At 41.4% G+C, this 20,653-nt stretch overlaps 1 protein-coding gene across 1 annotated transcript; it reads right to left on the bottom strand.

The window, feature by feature from the left end:
* Positions 1–5,517: 5,517 nt before the first annotated feature.
* Positions 5,518–20,291, bottom strand: PHAX (phosphorylated adaptor for RNA export). Its single transcript, XM_021701906.1, has 5 exons — positions 20,176–20,291; positions 16,485–17,098; positions 14,543–14,663; positions 11,209–11,292; positions 5,518–6,511 (listed from the first exon to the last, which is right to left on the bottom strand). The coding sequence occupies exons 1-5, from the start codon at positions 20,269–20,271 to the stop codon at positions 6,242–6,244; spliced, it is 1,185 nt and encodes a 394-aa protein (XP_021557581.1). The 5' UTR covers positions 20,272–20,291; the 3' UTR covers positions 5,518–6,241.
* Positions 20,292–20,653: the final 362 nt, after the last annotated feature.

Here is a 20,653-nt window from a genome sequence, read left to right as displayed (position 1 = left end):
GAGCCTGCTTCTCCTTCTCCCTCTGTCTGCTTCTCCCCTGCTTGTGCACACACTCTCCCTCTGTCAAATAAATAAAATCTTAAAACAAAACAAAGAATGTAGAGCTTAAAGGGTGCCTGGCTGGCTCAGTTGAAAGAGTGCATGATTCTTGATCTTGGGGTCGTGAGTTCAAGCCCCACGTGGGCTGTAGACAGTAAATAAACAAAACTTGAAAACGTAGTTTTTAAAAATGTGGAGATTAGGGCTATTTTTAGTGCTTTTTTTTTTTTAATATCCCTATGACTAAAACATCATTCTTTTTTTTTAAATTTTTTTATTCTTATGTTAATCCCCATACATTACATCATTAGTTTTAGATGTAGTGTTCCATGATTCATTGTTTGTGCATAACACCCAGTGCTCCATGCAGAATGTGCCCTCCTCAATACCCACCACCAGGCTAACCCTTCCTCCCACCTCCCTCCCCTCTAGAACCCTCAGTTTGTTTTTCAGAGTCCATCGTCTCTCATGGTTCGTCTACCCCTCTGATTTCCCCCCCTTCATTCTTCCCCTCCTGCTACCTTTTTTTTTTCCTTAACATATATTGCATTATTTGTTTCAGAGGTACAGATCTGAGATTCAACAGTCTTGCACAATTCACAGCGCTTACCAGAGCACATACCCTCCCCAGTGTCTATCACCCAGTCACCCCATCCCTCCCACCCCAACCCCCACTCCAGCAACCCTCAGTTTGTTTCCTGCGATTAAGAATTCCTCATATCGGGTGCCTGGGTGGCTCAGTTGGTTAGGCGACTGCCTTCGGCTCAGGTCATGATCCTGGAGTCCCGGGATTGAGTCCCGCATCGGGCTCCCTGCTCAGCAGGGAGTCTGCTTCTCCTCTGCCCCTCCCCCCTCTCATGTGCTCTCTCTCATTCTCTCTCTCTAAAATAAATAAATAAAATCTTTAAAAAAAAAAAAAAGAATTCCTCATATCAGTGAGGTCATATGATACATGTCTTTCTCTGTTTATTTCGCTCAACATAATACCCTCCAATTCCATCCACGTCGTTGCAAATGGCAAGATCTCATTCCTTTTGATGGCTGCATAATATTCCATTGTATATATATACCATGTCTTCTTTATCCATTCATCTGTCGATGGACATCTTGGCTCTTTCCACAGTTTGGCTATTGTGGACATTGCTGCTATAAACATCGGGGTGCATGTACCCTTTCGGATCCCTACTTTTGTATCTTTGGGGTAAATACCCAGTAGTGCAATTGCTGGATCATATGGTAGCTCTATTTTCAACTTTTTGAGGAACCTCCATACTGTTTTCCAGAGTGGCTGCACCAGCTTGCATTCCCACCAATGGTGTAGGAGGGTTCCCCTTTCTCCGCATCCCTGCCAACATCTGTCGTTTCCTGACTTGTTAATTTTAGCCATTCTGACTGGTGTGAGGTGGTATCTCATTGAGGTTTTGATTTGGATTTCCCTGATGCCGAGCGATATTGAGCACTTTTTCATGTGTCTGTTGGCCATTTGGATGTCTTCTTTGGAAAAATGTCTGTTCATGTCTTCTGCCCATTTCTTGATTGGATTCTTTGTTCTTTGGGTGTTGAGTTTGATGAGTTCTTTATAGATTTTGGATACTAGCCCTTTATCTGATATGTCATTTGCAAATATCTTCTCCCATGCTGTCGGTTGTCTTTTGGTTTTGTTGACTGTTTCCTTTGCTTTGCAAAAGCTTTTTATCTTGATGAAGTCCCAATAGTTCATTTTTGCCCTTGCTTCCCTTGCCTTTGGCGATGTTTCTAGGAAGAAGTTGCTTCGGCTGAGGTCGAAGAGGTTGCTGCCTCTGTTCTCCTTTAGGATTTTGATGGACTCCTGTCTCACATTGAGGTCTTTCACCCATTTGGAGTCTATTTTTGTGTGTGGTGTAAGGAAATGGTCCAGTTTCATTCTTCTGCATGTGGCTGTCCAATTTTCCCAACACCATTTGTTGAAGAGACTGTCTTTTTTCCATTGGACATTCTTTCCTGCTTTGTTGAAGATTAGTTGACCATAGAGTTGAGGGTCCATTTCTGGGCTCTCTATTCTGTTCCATTGATCTATGTGTCTGTTTTTGTGCCAGTACCATACTGTCTTGATGATGACAGCTTTGTAATAGAGCTGGAAGTCCGGAATTGTGATGCCGCCAGCTTTGCTTTTCTTTTTCAACATTCCTCTGGCTATGCGGGGTCTTTTCTGGTTCCATACAAATTTTAGGATTATTTGTTCCATTTCTTTGAAAAAAGTGGATGGTATTTTGATAGGGATAAAACATCATTCTTATCATGAACAATTAAAAAACTGAGAATGCTTGCAGACATATTACAAATTTGACACAAACATCCTAGGTAACATTTTGGACTATGCAACTGTTATTTACAAAGTAGCCCTTCATATTAACATTCTGTATTTGTCCTTAGCTGATTGTCCTATTTATATACTGCCCATGGTGGATGTGTCTCTTTTATGTTTCACCATCTATTGCTTACACACACCCTTTAAGAGTGGAAATCAAATGTTTAAACCCAAAACCATCCCAACCCATTTTATCCCCTAGGATGTGAGTTCTGTTGCAGAGTATTTGAGATTATAAAAACTCATTTTAATACAGGGAGTGTGTCTTGCAAGTTACCACGAGAAGTGGAGGGCTAGTCGTGTCAATCCCATACTCAGCAAGTACAAAGAAGTTAGGCTGAGCAGCAAGAATTATTGCCAGATAGTTTGGTGAGAGTATTAACTGAATATAGACCTGACAATAGTTTGGATAGACATTTTTTTTTTCTTTACGTAATCTCCTCGCCCAACGTGGGGCTTGAACTCATGGATCCCAGGATCGAGAGTCGCATGCTCTACCAGCTGAGCCAGCCAGGCGTCCCTGGATAGAGATTTCTAGATTTAGATGGGCAGAAAGAAGAGTAATTTTAATAGATAAAAAGTAAAGAACCTTAAAAATTGAAGTGTTGGGGAGGACTCCAGGCTCTGGTCTGTGCCCCATTGGGACCCTCATTCCATTCAGACCAGGTTATCTTGCTTCTGGAGCATGTCCTGGAGCAGAAGACCATGAACCCCCAAACTCCGCAAAGTCTTGAGAGGACATGCCAATTCCCCCAGTAGGATGCAGAGGTTCGCCATCGGTCACGTGAATCGTTTTTAAGCAAAAGTACAGAAAAGTGTACAGAGATGTGGCGAAATTCCTTCAGGGGATCTGGCCATGGGCACACACCTCTATGGAGAGCTGATGGTGAGTGAGGACGCAAGGCGGCCAAGTCACCTACAGGTGCTTTGAGTAGCCCAAGGAGCAGATGGGTAGGTCCTCAGCGGAGGTAGTGGCCAAGATGCTATTTTAAAGAGGAAACATCACAGTGAGATTCTTTTTCATACATCTACTCCTAGCCCTGGTGTGGCCTGGACGTTGAAGGCAGGCTAATTTGGGGCAGCTAAAGCCATCAGCCAAGAGCAGTACCCATGTCTCCGTCCTTCTCTTTGCAGAGGCTGCTCTTGGTCGATCTCACGGGGCTCCGTGAGGTGCCTTTGTTCCCTACCCTGGAATTGCCACCTCAAGATCCTGACCCTGAATTGGATCTCTTCTGTGAGGTTAAGGCAGTTCTTTCACACTAATGATTAAAGCCATCTGGGACACATCGAAAATCCTGCTGAGCATTTTGCATCAATCACCACAGCATATGCCTGCAAGAGGTGCTGCTCTGCAGAACTATTTTGATTGGTGTTTGTTATTTAGGTATTTTCAAAACTTGAGTACCTTTCGGTAAAAATGCAAGATAAGCATCCAAGATGTAGTGATAAAAAAATGTCATGGATTACTAAGAAACAAAACAAAACACCTCAAGTGTTGGTTTCTATTTAACATTAGGATGTAATCCTAATATAATTCAGAAATCCATGGTTTCCAAATGGTAACAACTACTGGTGACAATGAACCAGGGAGCGGCTGGGTGGCTCAGCCCATGAAGGGTCTGCCTTCGGCTCAGGTCATGATCCCGGGGTCCTGGGAGCAAGCCCCTGCTTCGGGCTCCCTGCTCGGCGGGAAGCCTGCTTCTCCCTCTCCCTCTGCCCCTCCACTCCTGCTCTCTAATAAATAGATAAAAATCTTTAAAAAAAAGAAAAAAGAAAAAGAACCAGGACACACCATTTAGTGAAGATGAAGTAACCTCAGATGTTAATACCCTTCAAAAAAACCTTAACTTTCACTAGAAAATTTAGCAATATTTACACAAACGTATGGCATTTAAGGTGGCAAGGACGCCTGGGTGGCTCAGTCGGTTAAGCATCTGCCTTTGGCTCAGGTCATGACCAGGGTCCTGAGAAGCAGTCCCACTTCAAGTTCTGCTTCTCCCTCTCCGTGTCCCCTACCCCCACCACTGACCACCCCCCCACCCCGGCTTGTGCTCTCTCACTCACTCTTGCTCTCTCAAATAAAATCTTATTAAAAAAAAAAAAAAGTAAAGGGGCGCCTGGGTGGCTCAGTCATTAAGCGTCTGCCTTCGGCTCAGGTCATGATCCCCGGGTCCTGGGATGGAGCGCCGCATCGAGCCCCGCATCAGGCTCCCTGCTCGGCGGGAAGCCTGCTTCTCTCTCTCCCACTTCCCCCTGCTTGTGCTCCCATTTTCACTGTGTCTCTGTCAAATAAATAGATAAAATCTTAAAAAAAAAAAAAAGTAAAAAAAAAAACAAACACAAAAAAACGAAAGTGGCAGTTAACTGAATGTTATCTTTCCCAATGTATTACACCTTTAAAATCACCTCTCATGAATAATCTCAGGAACAATATTCAGTTACCTATTTAAAATACTGTCTTCCCTTGATTATAGCAATTTTATGCAAGAATATCTGAGATTTAAAAAAATAGTCCCTTGAGGGTCACCTGGCTGGCTCAGTCAGAGGAGCATGAGACTCGTGATCTTGGAGTCTTGAGTTCGAGCCCCAGGCTGGGTGTAGAGATTACTTAAATAAATAAATCTTAAAAAAAAAAGTCACGGGGTGCCTGGGTGGCTCAGCCGTTAAGCGTCTGCCTTCGGCTCAGGTCATGATCCCAGGGTCCTGGGATCGAGCCCCGCATCTGGCTCCCTGCTCGGCGGGAAGCCTGCTTCTCCCTCTCCCACTCCCCCTGCTTGTGTTCCCCCTCTCGCTGTGTCTCTCTCTTTCAGATAAATAAATAAAATCTTAAAAAAAAAAAAAAAAGTCACTTGAATCGCATTAAGGACTGCCCAAAATTTAATTTTATTTTTGCATTCTTTACGAATAAAAAGCAACCAATAATTCTTTTCCCACTTATAATATTCTTAGATCCAACTTCAGTGACTATGTATTCCAGGAACTACAGAAAGATTTTAAGTACTGTCTGTAAAGAATAGTTTATAATTGCTTCCTACAGATTTTTGTTTATTTTGTAAACCATAGTCAACCCTTAGAACACCTTAACTCCCCTTATTTCCTTCAATAAAAATGAGTAATTTGACACTTCAGGCAGATGTAACATTTTTAATACCCAACTTCCTTAACATAAGGTAAAACAGTCTTAGGCAGGCAACCACTGTGAATTTTTTAAATGTCCAAAGTAATTACACAGGTATGGATCACATTCAGTATTTAGTGTATGATCGAGTAATTAGAAAGAAGTAAAAAACAAAGTTAAAGTTAAGAACCAGTATTTCTTTGAAAAGCTTGTTAATTTACTTCTGGACAAATAAGTGGTTAAGAACCATCAGTATAAACCTATTTTTAGTCTCTGTCCTTCAAACTGCCTAAAAGTTCTTAGAACACAGAAAAACTAAATTTGAATGCATTTGTAACAGCTTAATAATTTATGTGCCTTATTAGGATCTTTTAATGGAATGTTTTGAAACCAATCATAATTCACTGCAAGGATAAATCAGAAAAAGAAAACAAGTTTTTGAATTGCATGTTACAATGACCTGGACAAAAGTAATTATCAACTAGTAGTAACTAACACATGCAACAGATTGAGAAATTAAATCCTCTGCTATATATACTTGTAAGTATTTTGTCAGACATGAGAAATGTTTCTATCAATAACATTCATCTCCCCACAGATTCAACTTTATTTTAAACAAGTAAACAGTTCTTTCTCTCCGGATTTTTACATGTATCAGTGCAAAGTAAAACAAAGCAACTTCAGTAGAAATGGCTTATTACAAGATTATTCTAAAAAGGCTTATTCCCCTAAATGTACTAAAAGATGTCCAAATCGTGCGAATGATCCACCTCGATGGCTTCCTCTGCATCCAGCTTTGTCTCTCCGTGGCCTTCCTGCGGCTCGTCAAGAGAGGCCAGAGCCTCGTTCGTATCACTTGCAAAAGTTTCTCGTGATGTATCGTCATCTTCTTGAAAATTTAGATTTTTAATAGCTTGTTTCATCTTTTTCCCCAATACTTGTGTTCTCCTCTTTCTAGCAGCCTTTTTATTTTCATACTCCTTTTGATTTTCAATGTAGAAAATGTCCTACAATAAAGGAACGACTTGAAGTAAAGACTGCCATTTACTGAACGTTTATTAGGAGGCTTCCTTTACGTTATCTTCATTTCTCACAAAAAACAAGCAAATATTATTAGACTCTAATAGGACACAGAGTCCAAGATAGCAGGGAAGCCCCCACTGCAACCAGAAGATGAAGCTGTAATTCAAACTTAACCTCATGTTAGCTCCGGGGCGCATGCTTATTCAACCATCACATACCATCTCTACAGCCACAGGCTTCCAAAATGGGAAGATATGGTAGAAAAATCATGTTGCTTAGGATTTAAATTAAAATCTATTTTGTCCCAACAAAACAGAAGTCTTTGGAATAAGGGTTTACTAACTTTGAAATGGCATCATAACCATACGTGACTGCACATGGTAAGGAAACCAAGCCATGCCTGAAGGGTGTGACTAAGTATGATCACGTAACCTACACAAGGGAAAAAATCCATCCCTTAAAAAAATGTTACTGTAATTAGCGTGGAGAATGTAAACCTGTCAAAAACTTGTACCATGAGGCATAAAAATAATGCAATCAGCACTGGGATATATTCCAGGATGTTAGAAGAGGGATTTTGTAACAGAAAAACATGAGATTGTTAGTACAGGGCTTCTCCACCTGGGCAATCCGAAACGTCCAGCTCAATTCCTGCTGTGTGCACTGCAGGAGGGTTAGCAGCATACCTGGCCTCGCCCCATCAGCATAGAACCCCTCCATCCCCAAACTGAGACAACCAAACACATCTCCAGGCACTGCCCAACGTCCACCAAGAGGCAAAATCGCCAGCGGATGAGAGCTGCCAAAGGAGAAAATGTGTTTCATTCAACTACTACATGGGAAAACATAAAATAGCACCTGGGAACCTTGATGCAGATAGAGAAGTGTAGTTTCAGAGGCTACAAAAAGAAAAGTAGGCCAGGGATCTAAAGAGAAGGCCAAAAATGACTATGCTAAAACAGAGAAGGTTCCAAGGTCTAAAAGAGAAGTTAGGATAGGCAGGACACACTTCTGACACCCTATGATCTTCTGGGAAGGGACTACTAAAAGCTATAACCAAGTCACTCCCTATTATATTCTTAAAGTGCACAAATTACAAATCCCCTCTTGTTTATAAAAAGTACTATGTACAATGGTGAAATAAAGGAGGCCCTCTCCTAATATTTTTTTTTCCCTCTCCTAATATTTACGCTAAATAGTTACAAGCAGCACAGAGAACTAGCCGAGGAAGGAGTAAGGAGCCCTGAAATTAAGGCAACAAGGGAAGGCTTCAGAAGGTGAAAGCTTTGATGGGAAGAAGGAATAAAAGTACCTGCTAAAGGAATGACAAGATTGGGGGTGGAGAAGGAGGGTACAGGTCTAAGAAGTGGAAGAAGGACCAAAAAAAGTGACTTCAGATAGGCACCATTTACTGAATGAGCACCTTTATATGCCAGGTATTGTGTTAGGATTTTTCATTGTCAGCGGAACCTTATGAAGTGGGTATTATCCTTCTCTTCAGATGAGGAAAGCGAGAGTGCCCGCTTTGGCAGCACATACACTAAAATCAGAGGAGGAGAGAAGGCACAAGACTGCAGAGCCAACATGGGAAGGTATCAGGTGTAAGCTCGTATATTAGTTTTCCATATTCGCATTCTTAAAACCCATGGTGTTGCCTTCACAGAAGTGTGACAACTCACAATTTTTTCAAGGGTCTGCTTACCCGCCAAGGGCAGAGATAAAGAGCAGCTGTGAGGGGAAGGAGTCCCATTTCATGGGAAAGCTCATCCAAGCATCTCGAAAAAAACAAGTCTGAGGAGTACAGTGCTTGGCAACACCAAGTAAAATGATAGTTTCCCTTTTGCCTCCAAACACGTGAAAAAGGAATGACATTCCATAGGTTACGAATGTGGCAGAACCAACAGGGCAATGGCCCAGAGAAATGCCGCTGTAAACTGTTGTTCATGTTGTTACAAAAATGCAGACAAGTGATAATCTGCCAGGAGCTTTCTGTCCTCCCTTCCCTATCTACCTGCACAGAATTCATTTTACAAGAACCTAAATGGTACACTATTTGCAGAGGGAGACCAGTACAGCTGAGCTTTTTAAAAAATACAGCAAATTAACTTTTTAACTACTCCTAATCTTTTTTTCTCTCACAAACTTTGTATTTTCCAAAACAAAACTTAAACAACTACAAACCAAAACAAAATGGTATGTCATATACCAAAACGAAATCAAATAAAAAAACCGCAAACAAGCCCACTCAGTTCGATTCTGGCTTCCAAATTCTACAGACTGATTATTAGCATTATAGTGACCCAAACAGTAATTATAACATGATCATTTAGATGATTTGAAATTACCTATGATGAAATTCTATTTGCTTTAGGTTTTTTCCTCTGATAAAAGGACTCAATCCATGCACATGCAGAAAATTTGGAAAAACACAGAAATATCTTAAAAGCCAAAACATTTATAATCGTCTGGAGCAGACCGAATCATTGGTAACTCTTTGGTGTTTTACATATCAATTAACTGTCCCATGCCTCTTTTTTGTTCTAAATTTGTAGTTTGCCTTTTTAAAAAATTCGGTATTACTTCATTTTTCTCCTTTTCTTAAAACTGCTTCACAAAAATAGAAGCTACAACATAGTTACTTTAAAAATGTCCCTCTTGGTTAACACTCTTCTATTATTAGGTATTTCAAATGTTTGTCTGTTGTTATAATGCAATGTTTCTGGTAGCTTAACGTAACCTACTAACATTAAAATCTCTTTCTCCACAATGAGTTAGAACTGAAGTTCAAAGACGTGATTCAGTGAAAACAACCAGTTTCAAGTCAGTATTCTGCACGATCCCAGGGGGATCATTTTTATTACTTTTCATGTGCATACCATGGTAACATCCACTTTGATAGAACCTGGTACAGATTAAGTCTTATAAATATTTGGCCTAGTGCTGGGGACATGGTGAATAAATGTTATTTTCTTCTCTTCTGCTTGTGGAAATTGTCCAAAGTTTAGTTACCTACAAGAAGTTTTTCCAGATACTACTTTATTTAATCCTTTTAGAGCTCTATTCAATGGGCAGGACACTTAATAAAAAGTCCCCACTTTATAATTGAGAAAATTAAGGCTGAGGGAGAGTAAGTGATCTGCTCCGTCATATAATTACTAAATGGCAAAATTAAGATTAAAACCCAGATTTTGAATGTTAGGGAATTCTTTTTATCACATCGTGCTATTCCTCTGACATTCTACTATCAAACAATGTTTAATGTTCCTTAGAAGGATGTTCCTTCTCAGTGTACACCTTTTGTCAGGGATCACCGTGGGGGAGGAGGGAGAACATAAGCAAAAGCTCTGCTCTACTAACAGGCGTAAGGAAAATTACATCATTACAAATTTATCGAAGTCATTGTTCCAATGAGGAAAAAAGGCAGTTATGGACAAGAGATTTCAAATGTGCGATAACAGTAACGTTTCCTGTAGGAATTTCAACAATAGATTTTTAAAAAATAACTGGAAGTGGACAGCCAGAAAACTTGAGGAAAAAATATCTAACACTGAGCAGATATAAAATAAACTCACAAGGAGTGGCAGCTCAAGGGAAGTGACTTTTATTTATCTGTCTTCATTAGCATTATAAATGGCTCAACCACATTCCTCCGACCTGTATTACCCACTGTTATGGTAAAGAGAGTACAGAGCTGCTCAAATACAGTATCTGCGTTGCCCATGTACCTACCACCTCTTTCCTATTCAAGAAGCAAGTTCTCCATCTTGATCAGATCTGCTAAATGTAATCATGTTCCTTAATTAACAGATTAAAAGATAAATTCTGAGCTGTGAAAATCTCACGTGGTAAAAGAACTTCCCATATAGGACATTCTAGTAATGCAAAAATGATTAATACTGAAGAGCCTAGATTCTAGTTTATAAGAACTACTGGAGACAGAGGACTGAATGAAACAAACCCATGAGGAGACAATGACCAGAATGTGGTATGTTCTATTAGATAACCATTCAGACTCTTCAAAAGGTCTAAATCACAAAAGAAAACGTGGAGTTAAAATGAGCAAAAGAGCTACAATGGAAATCTAGACAGGATCCTGGTTTGGGGGGGGGTGGAAGGTAGACAATACATTCTTGGGACAATTCAGGAAATTGGAATAAGGTCAAGATACTAGATGATACTATGAAGTTGTTTTTCCTTCTCTAAGGTAAAGCTATGTAGGAAACTGTCCTTATTATTGACAGATGCTTATTGAAATAATTAGAGCTGAGTGTCACGATGTTCACTACTTATTACCAAATGGTAGAGAAAAACAACTGTAAGGTAAGAATCTCAAAATATTAAAAACCCCTAAATCTAAGTATAGGAAATTCATCCTATTATTCTTTCATCTATTCTGCACGTCTGAAATTTTTCATTAATAAAAAGTTGTAGGAGGGTAGAAAAAATAATTACGTGCTAAAAGACCAGGAAAACGACATAACGGAAATTGTGACCTTGGTTTGGAAAGGGAAGAAGAGGAGGCAGTTTATAAAGGCACATGTTTTACTTGAAATGAGACACTGACAAAACTGGTCAAGTTAAGGCAGAACAGGTGATGGAGATTAAGAGAATATGAAGCTAGAACCCAAATAGAAGTGAAATTATGATAGATCTTAAAAGTCAAGGACACTGTAATTTTTACCTTAATTTGTTCCTCACTGATACTAGGAGTATTTTTCAGGAGATTCAGGAAAACTCCACCTGGTGTTCTTCTTCGACTACCATTCTACAAAAAGAAAGAGAAAAATGATACTGTACAGACTGTTCCTATGAATGGCCTAAAGCATCTTTTAAACAGAAAGGTACCTAAAGAAATAAAAAGGTCTACCCTGATCACCACAGTTTAACTGCAATGTCCTCCTCTCTTCTCCATACCTCCATACCTCTATTTCTTTTACCATAGCATTTATCACTTTCTAACATACCTGAAGATATATTTATTCTTTACATATTGTCTCCCTCCCACCCCTACCTACAATGTAAGATTGCTGTGTCTACAACAGCGCCTAGTACACAGCAATAAATAATCGTACAAGAAAAATGTCCATTAGGGCACCTGGGTGGCTCAGTCATTTAAGTGTCTGTCTTCGGCCCAGGTCATGATCTCAGGGTCCTGGGATCGAGCCCTACATTGGGCTCCCTTCTCAGCGGGGAGTCTGCTTCTCCCTCTCCCTCTGCCCCTCACCTCACTCGTGCTCTCTAATAAATAAAATCTTTAAAAGAACAAAAAAAAGAAAACTGTCCATTAAAAGAAAGTGAATTTGGACTTGCATCTTTCCAACAACCAGTAGATTTTCACTAGCTCACTATGATATAAACTTTTATTACTACAGTACTAAGATATTAATGAATCTGTAACTTTGGGCTCAACTAAACAAAAATCCAAGTACCTCAGCAGTGACAAACAAGGGGGCCAGTACATTCATGATTATTGTAATTTGTTTTGTTGTCAAGTTCTGTTTTGACTTCCATAATCTATATTCACATGCTATTTCCTCAGCCAATGCTATCAATTCTAACTGGTTTCTCTCTCCATTTCCACAGCATAATATTGATTCACTCTCATGTGATGTTACCATTCAGATTCATGAGGAGCAAATAAGGAGCCATTCAAACTTCATCCTCACCCTGCGGTGAAAGCTGAATTAAATGAAATCTCCAAAACCATATGGGATAAAGTACCACTGCCTACTGGGGCGCCTGGGTGGCTCAGTCGTTAAGCGTCTGCCTTCGGCTCAGGTCATGATCCCAGGGTCCTGGGATCGAGCCCCGCATCGGGATCCCTGCTCCGCGGGAAGCCTGCTTCTCCCTCTCCCACTCCCCCCGCCTGTGTTCCCTCTCTCGCTGTGTCTCTCTCTGTCAAATAAATAAATAAAATCTTTAAAAATAAATAAATAAATAAAATTAAAAAAATTTTAAAAAAGTACCACTGCCTATGATTGGGCCCTTAACCAGACTAGTGCACTTTTTGCCATTCTCAAGCAGTAAAGTGTTTCTCACTTCACATCTGTCAGAATGGCTAATATCAAGACAACAGGAAATAACAAATGTTGGTGAGAATGTGGAGAAAAGGGTATTTCTGTGCACTGCTAGCAGGAATGTAAACTGGTACAGCCAGTATGGAAAAACAGTATGGAGGTTCCTCAAAAAATTCAAAATAGAAATACCGTATGATTCAGCAATTCCACTGCTGGGTATTCAACCAAAGAAAACAAAAACATGAATTTGAAAAGACATATGGACCCCTATGTTTACTACAGTATTATTTAAAATAACCAAAATATGAAAGCAACTTAAATGTCCAATGATGGGTAAAGATGATATATATCTCTATCTGTATCTCTATATATATGATGAAATATCACTTGGCTATAAGAAAGTATGAAGTCTTGCCACTCACATCATGGATGGACAGAGAGGATATCATGCTAAGTGAGTCAGAAAGAATAAGCCAAATGCCAGATGACTTCACTTATATGTGGAATCTAAAAACCAAAACAAACTTGTTTACCAAAAAACCAGAAAGAGACTCATAAATACAGAGAACAAACGTGGTTGCCAGAGGGGCAGGGGGTGGGGAATGGGCAAAATAGGTGAAGGGGATTAACAGGTACAAACTTCTAGTGACACTATAAAGTCACAGGGATGGAAAGTACAGCATGGGCAATGTAATCAATAATATTGTAATAACTTTGGGGCGCCTGGGTGGCTCAGTTGGTTAAGCATCTGCCTTCGGCTCAAGTCATGATCCCAGGGTCCTGGAAGAGAGTCCTCAGTCGGGCTTCCTGCCTACCAGGGAATCTGCTTCTCCCTCTGCCCCTCCCCACCGCTCATGTTCTCTCTCTCTAATAAATAAATAAAATCTTAAAAAAATATATCGTAATAACTTTGTATGGAGATAGCTGATAACTACGCTCATTGTGGTGAGCATTCTGTTTGTAATTGTCAAATCACTATGTTGTACAGCTAAAATTATTTTTGTATGTCAGCTATACTTCAGTTAAAACAACAGAAAACAGAAAAGTGTAAAGAAAAACAAATACTAAAATGTTTCTCAAGTTTTTGTTCACTGTTGCTTCCCTTACCCCACCAACCATGGAACTGTAATACTAACTGATACACTGTATATCTACCTGTGTTTTATACCTATATATGTGGGTTTTTGTTTTTTTGTTTTTTGGTCCCAAGAACCAATTTTTAAGAATGCATGAATTAAACAAACCCAAAACAACATGTCTGTTCATCACTGCCAATTAAGGGCTGGGCATACTGTGCTAAGTATTTTACGTGCATCATCTTGTCCAATCCTTGTAACACAGGATTAGTCCCCAATCTGCACCTGGGAGAAAGAGGCTCTGAAAAGTCAAATAATTTAGCCACATCTCACACCGATTAAGTTGCAGACCCAGAATTCAAAACAAAGTATCCCAAATTCTAAAACCTGTATTCTTAAAATTTGAGTTTCCAAGTTCTCTCTAGATTGTTTTCTTAAAATTTCAGCCCCTACTCTCTATGAATCCTGTAAGAGATACATTGTTGACTGCACACTAACAGGATACAATTTATGTATGGTTTTGTTTTTTTTTTTAAGATTTTATTTATTTATCTGACAGAGAGAGACACAGCGAGAGAGGGAACACAAGCAGGGGGAGTGGGAGAGGGAGAAGCAGGCTCCCCGTGGAGCAGGGAGCCCGATATGGGGCCTGATCCCAGGACCCTGGGATCATGACCTGAGCCGAAGGCAGACGCTCAACGACTGAGCCACCCAGGGGCCCCTATGTATGGTTTTTGTAAGGAAAGTAGTAATTGCAAAAACTAACTATACATAATTTTTAAATTCAGTTTTTTAAGATCTGAGCCACACTGTAATATACTGATAAATAAGAAATCCAACAATCAGAGACAAGTTTATTTTGTAAAAAAAAAATCACATGAAACACAATATAAAATAGAAACAACAGAGCAGTAACTCTTACCATTATAAAAAGGCCACCATTTTGTTCAACTTCAGCAGTTTCCATCAGAAGTTCAATTGCCTTTTTGTTCCCAATTATCCTCACTACTCGTGCTATCAGATCTTTCTTTGGTTCCTGCAACCTGATAAGGAACAAACAGAGTAAATATTTGCTGTATAAAGTTGAAGAAATGTACCTTTGTCTCCAGTTTAATGCCCAAGTAGAATCAAAATCCTCTTCTGGTAATATCTGCTTTTGGCAATCTTCAATATTTAACCTTAGAACCACGGACATACCAACACTACCACCTTGGGTCACCCAAAGAGACAATAAACTCAAGGTTCCATCTCAAGTCTCAGAACTGGCCTCTTCATTTTGCCTTAATGGATTATGGTGAATTTCAAAATAAATGTGCACATCCAGCAAGGGGAATGCAAGCCTAAACTCTTGTCAAAACAAGTAACAAACATACACTATGCTTTCAATTATCACGCCTACAAGTTAGTTCTCCTAACTCCAGAGATGCGTGGGAGCTTTAAAGTGGATAGGATCTTCCTCTCACTCTCTGCCTCAGAACAAAGGCCACAGCTAATATTTACTGATGACTTACTATGGGATGAGCACAATCCTAAAAACTTTGTATGCATTATATCAGTTAATTATCTCAACAACCTTATGAAGTAGGTACTTATTTTCATCTTACCACTGAGAGGTAAAAACATAGGAAGCCTAACTAACACTTCTCACGTCACAGTCCACACTCTATAGAGATGAATGAGGATTAACATGGAAGTTCTCTAACTAGACCTGGTTTTCTTGCTCCTTCTCAACAAGGGGCAGTGCATTATTGGAGAAAGAGCACTGGACTAGGAACAAAGCAACCAAGGTTTAGTTCCAAATCTGACACTTAAAACTGTGACTTTGGACAAGCCATATTAACTACTAGGTCTCAGTTTCCTTATCCATAAAATGAAGGCTTTGGTTTACAGAATCTCTAAATTCCTTTCCAACAGTCAAATTCCAAACTCACTCTGTAGGTTAAAAGTCCAGTATTAGCATTATTACTCTTGAACCATATCTGTTTTCAAATTTGTGACACTGTTCATTAATCACTTAGAGCTAAGAAAAAGTTAAACAAAATCTGAACTTGTTGAAAATAAAATGAAGTATCAGTTTACCATACACCAAGAAATTCTACTTCTAGGTATTTACCAGTAAAAGTTAAAATACATGTCCTAATATCTGCAGGTCAAAGCTCATAGAGCATTATTCATGACAGTCAAAAAGTGGAATAGCAATATGGATGTCTGTATATGTATAGAAATTAAAAAATTAAGTGTTGATGCCTACTACAAAATGGACAAATCTCAAAAACATTACACATACAGACCATACGCTGTATGATTCCATTATTATGAAATGTCCAGAAAATGCAAATTTATGCCAACAGATAGTAATCAGCAGTTATCTGGGGCAGGAACAAAGAATAACTTTAGAGGAGCCTGGGTGGCTCAGCTGGTTATGCATCTGCCTCCGTCTCAGGTCATGATCCCGGGGTCCTGGGAACGAGCCCCGCATCGGGCTCCTTGCTCAGCAGAGAGCCTGCTTCTCCCTTTCCCTCTGCCTCCTTGTGCTCTCTATCTCTGTCAAATAAATATGTTAAAAAAAAAAAATCTTAAAAAAATAAAATAAAAAAAAAGAGCTCCAAAGCACTAAATGACAAAAGTCATTAAGAGTTCATAAAAGCAAATAAAAAAGTTCATAAAAGTTTACAAAACTCATTATTTTATCAGGCCTATCCATTTAAGGAAACACAGATATATTCCTATAACCAAGTAAACCCATTCCTAAAATTAAAAAATCTCACAAGAAACATCATCCTTAATGCATTGGAATTATTTCCTATAAATGGAAGACAGTAATTGGTCAAGTGCTCATTTGCAGGCCACATTTTAATGCTCACCTGAAAGAAATTTCATCAGCTACTTTCTCTTGCGAATCGTCCTCTGTGATCTCATACCGGCCTTTATAGTTCATTTCTAGTCTGTCCCCCAGTCTGTCTTTGATAGGTCGTTTCCGTTTGAGATGACCTTGCCCATTTTCCTCTTCCTTTGATTCCATTTTTTTGCCACCATGCATATATTCATCTAGCTCTTTGTCTAATTCTTTCGTATGTTCTTGGGATTCCCTCTTAAGTTTCTTCGCAAGTAAGTAATTGTAAGTCTCGGATTGTCTGCTCTTGTCAATGGTACCCTCCATTCCCAAGATACCAAGTTCAGTGGCCACTGCATCTTGATTCTGTTCTTGTAGCACAGCACCCCATATGTTGTTAACCTTCTTTCCTCCAGGAACAGGTGGTTTCTGGCTGCTCTGGCCAAACTGAAAGGGTTCTGGCTTCGGAGGAGGGTTAAAACATTTCTGTCGTTTGCGTTTCCAAAGGGAGCTGTCATCATCTGAATCAGAAAAACTCTCTTCACTTGAATCCACACTTTTAACAGTCCGATAATGTGATACTGGCGCACACGGTGTTGCAGGACCCTGGAAGGGCCTCACTGTGCTGTCCCCACCTAGTGTTTTCTGCAGTGAAAGGAAATACCATCAATTCCACCAAACACATTAAATCTACCCAGCATGTGCTATTTAAAAAAAAAAAAAATTATTTAGGGATTCAGTTGGACCACTGAAGCAGAACAATCTTCAATGAATCTCTGAAACCAATCCAGTCCCTACTTTTCTAAAGTTCCACATGGAATTTGCCAATTTTAAAACCACAAACTCGTTATTTCTAAAGCCAATACAGAATTTAGTTCTAAAGCCTATTTCTAAAAAGCTCTTTATTTTTTTTTTTTTTAAAAGATTTTATTTATTTGACAGAGAGAGACACAGCGAGAGAGGGAACACAAGCAGGGGGAGTGGGAGAGGGAGAAGCGGGCTTCCCGCCAAGCAGGGAGCCCAATGTGGGTCTCAATCCCAGGACCCCGGGATCACGACCTGAGCCAAACGCAGACACCCAACGACTGAGCCACCCAGGTGCCCCAAAAAGCTCTTTAGAGACACCTGGGTGGCTCCGTCGGTTAAGTGTCTGCCTTCGGCTCAGGTCAGGATCTCAGGGTTCTGGGATCGAGCCCCGCATCAGGCTCCCTGCTCCGTGGGGAGCTTGCTTCTCCCTCCCTCCCTCTCTCTTTCTCTCTCTCATGAATAAATAAATAATAAAAAATAAATAAATAAAAAGCTCTTTAATTCCCACGTTAGAGAAGATTTTCAGTATTTTCAGTTATTGTCAGAATGTTTGAAAATGACATGCACAATAACTGTTAATAGCAGTTGTGAAAATTAAAAGGAAAGCTCACTAAACTGGAGTCAGGGGGCTTGAAGGGGAAGTTCTCATGTCCTATCAAAGGAAAAGACGTGAGGTTTCACCTCCCACAGGAAGCAGCCTACACCTTACTAACACAGCCAGAGGAAGATTTTTTTCTTGCCTGGCAACAGCCCAGCCAATGAGACTGTCCCAACTCAGCCAATGAAAAGCCACTATACTTTTTTTTTTATTAAAGATTTTATTTATTTATTAGAGAGAGAGAGAGACAAACAAGCAGGGGGAGGGGCAGAGGGAGAAACAGACTCCCCATGGAGCAGGGAGCCTGATACAGGGGTTGATCCCAGGACCCTGGGATCATGACCTGAGCTGAAGGCAAATGCTTAACCGAATGAGCCACCCAGGCACCCAAAAAACCGCTTTTAATTCCCAGTTTACTCCAGTGGACTTTTTTACAGCCCCTCTCAACTTCTCCCCTTCCTCTATAAAAGAGCATTCCTCTCTGTTTCCCACTTGCCTATGGTTTTGCCCTAGCTTGCTTGTTCAGAGTTGTGATTCTCTGCTGTTCCAGAATAAACCCTTTTTTGCTGGTAAGATAACTGGCAAGTTTTATTTTAAAGCTTAACAAGTTATAACAGAATATGTTCTCTTTCTTTTCAAACATGTTTTTTTTTGCATTTGGACACATCCAACTTCCTTTATACAGTTTAGTGACCACACTCTTTTGAGATTAGATAGTAAACTCCTATGGGTAAGAATCCCTGACATACTATTAAAACTGCACAGTCCAGGGCGCCTGGGTGGCTCAGTTGGTTAAGCGACTGCCTTCGGCTCAGGTCATGATCCTGGAGTCCCTGGATCGAATCCCGCATCGGGCTCCCTGCTCGGCGGGGGGTCTGCTTCTCCTCTTCCCTCTCGTGCTCTCTGTCTCTCATTCTCTCTCTCTCAAATAAATAAAATCTTTAAAAAATAAAAAAATAAAAAAAAAACAACTGCACAGTCCATGGCATTAAGTTTACCAAGTCATGGGTCAATCTATGTAAAACCACCCGGAAAAGATTGAAAACCTAAACTGAAACCTTCGTATCAATTTCCTAAGACATCTATATACAAAAGGGAACACCTTGGGGCGTCTGGATGGCTCAGTCAGTTAAGCAGCTGACTCTTGGTTTGGGCTCAGGTTATGATCTCAGAGTCGTGAAATCAAGCCCCACCGTGGGCTCCACCTCAGCACCTCAGCATCCAGCTTGGGATTCTCTCTGCCCCACCCCCATCTCTCTCCCTAAAATAAATGAAATCTTTAAAAAAAAAAAAAAAAAGAACACCTTTGTGTTTTGTACCAAACGAAGTATTTGCTGAGCTCCCCAGTGTTCAGCCCCGATGACTTATTATGTATGATAGGTGATCAAGAAATATTTATGGTTTGGTTTTTTTTTTTTTTTTTTTTTTTTTTACATAAAGGGGATGTTATTTGTGCTATTATGTGCTCGAAATGGCGGCAGGAGGGGGTGATTTAAGTCAATAAAGAGACAGTCTTCCCATCTTCAAATAACAACAGCATCTAAAATTTGTCAGGGGTTACTGTTCACTGAATCCTTACAGACACCCTATCACTGACGTGCTCTTATCATTCCCATTATACAAATTGGGGCACTAGGCTAAATAACCTGCCACTGGTCACACGGCGGAGGCGCCAGTTTTCGAACGCGGGCAGCCTGGCACTAAGCCCGCTCAAAAGTGTCTGCTACTTAGCAGGCAATCAAGACAAACTCCCATTTAGAAAACGGGGAGGTTAATACAAAACCCGGTGCCACATTATTGCGTGGCGAAACTAGGTCCGACGGGGACATGGAAAACCAGGCCCTTAAGCAAATGATGAACTTCGTTCCCGGTTTTCAGGCTCCCTATATGATCAAGGCGAAAAAGGAGCGCCAGGGGATGTTTCTGCCCGCCGTCCCCAGGTGCCGGGCGGGGACAACCTAATCACGCTACAGCGGGGACACTCCGTTAAGTTCAGAAAACCCAGAGCGGCACACCGCAGGCGGAGAAGAGCCGGCCGCACGCCCGTCAGCAGGAGGCCGCAAGCCTCGCCGCCCCGCTAGGCAACGAGATGCCGGGTCAGGGTTCGGACGGCCCGCGGTCGCGTCCCCGCCCAGCGCCTCCCCCCCGCCGCCGCAGCCCGCGTGCCTCCGCCCGGCCCGGGAAGCCGGCCGGCCCGCTGCTCATCCACACAGCCGCCCGCCCCCTTCCGCAGTCCCGGCTCCGCACGCCCGCCCCTCCTCGCAGCCCGGGCTGCGCGCTCCCGGCTCCGAATGACCCGCCTGCCCTTTACACTCACCGGCACCTGCAGCGGCCTGTCGCTGGGTGCGACCGTCATGTCGGAATCCGAGTCGGAAAGCTGCCCATCTTCCATGTCGCCGGCGTCCTGCGCCATCTTCCCGCGGCGTGGCGCGGCGGGTCAGGAGAGCACTTCCGGCGGCGCGGCGGGAAGGTCCGGCGGGCTGCGGTGCTCGGGCGCCCCCGCCAGGGGGCCGCTCCCGCCCCGACGGCGCGCGGGGCGCCTTCTCCGCCCGCCTGGGCGAACGTTGACGAATATGCATAATCGTGACAAACTGTGCACCACTTGCACTTCCGGGAAAACGAATCTCCTGTTCCCCAGCACTTTGGCGCGTTTTCTCCCGAGCTCTGTTTTCGTGCAAACCTAAAGTTGTGTCTGGACAGCGGCCGTCGGGGATTCCTCCCATGGCCTCACATTCCTCACCGAGGTGCTCTGCACAGGCCTTCTTGCTCCCATTCTTGCTCCTGCACAACCCCCT

This window comes from Neomonachus schauinslandi, chromosome 7 (genome assembly GCF_002201575.2).
Source record: "Neomonachus schauinslandi chromosome 7, ASM220157v2, whole genome shotgun sequence".
In the NCBI taxonomy this organism is placed as follows: Eukaryota; Metazoa; Chordata; class Mammalia; order Carnivora; family Phocidae; genus Neomonachus; species Neomonachus schauinslandi.
Note: the sequence above shows the minus strand (reverse complement) of the source record. Positions and strands in the feature narration are given on the sequence as shown.

Coding starts and splice junctions, on each gene's coding strand:
- PHAX (XM_021701906.1), bottom strand. CDS start 20,271: ATGGCGCAGGACGCCGGCGACATGGAAGATGGGCAGCTTTCCGACTCG. Junction 17,099..20,175: donor ACAGGCCGCTGCAGGTGCCG/GTGAGTGTAAAG, acceptor CTTTCACTGCAG/AAAACACTAGGTGGGGACAG. Junction 6,512..11,208: donor TCAGTGAGGAACAAATTAAG/GTAAAAATTACA, acceptor CCTTTATTGTAG/GACATTTTCTACATTGAAAA.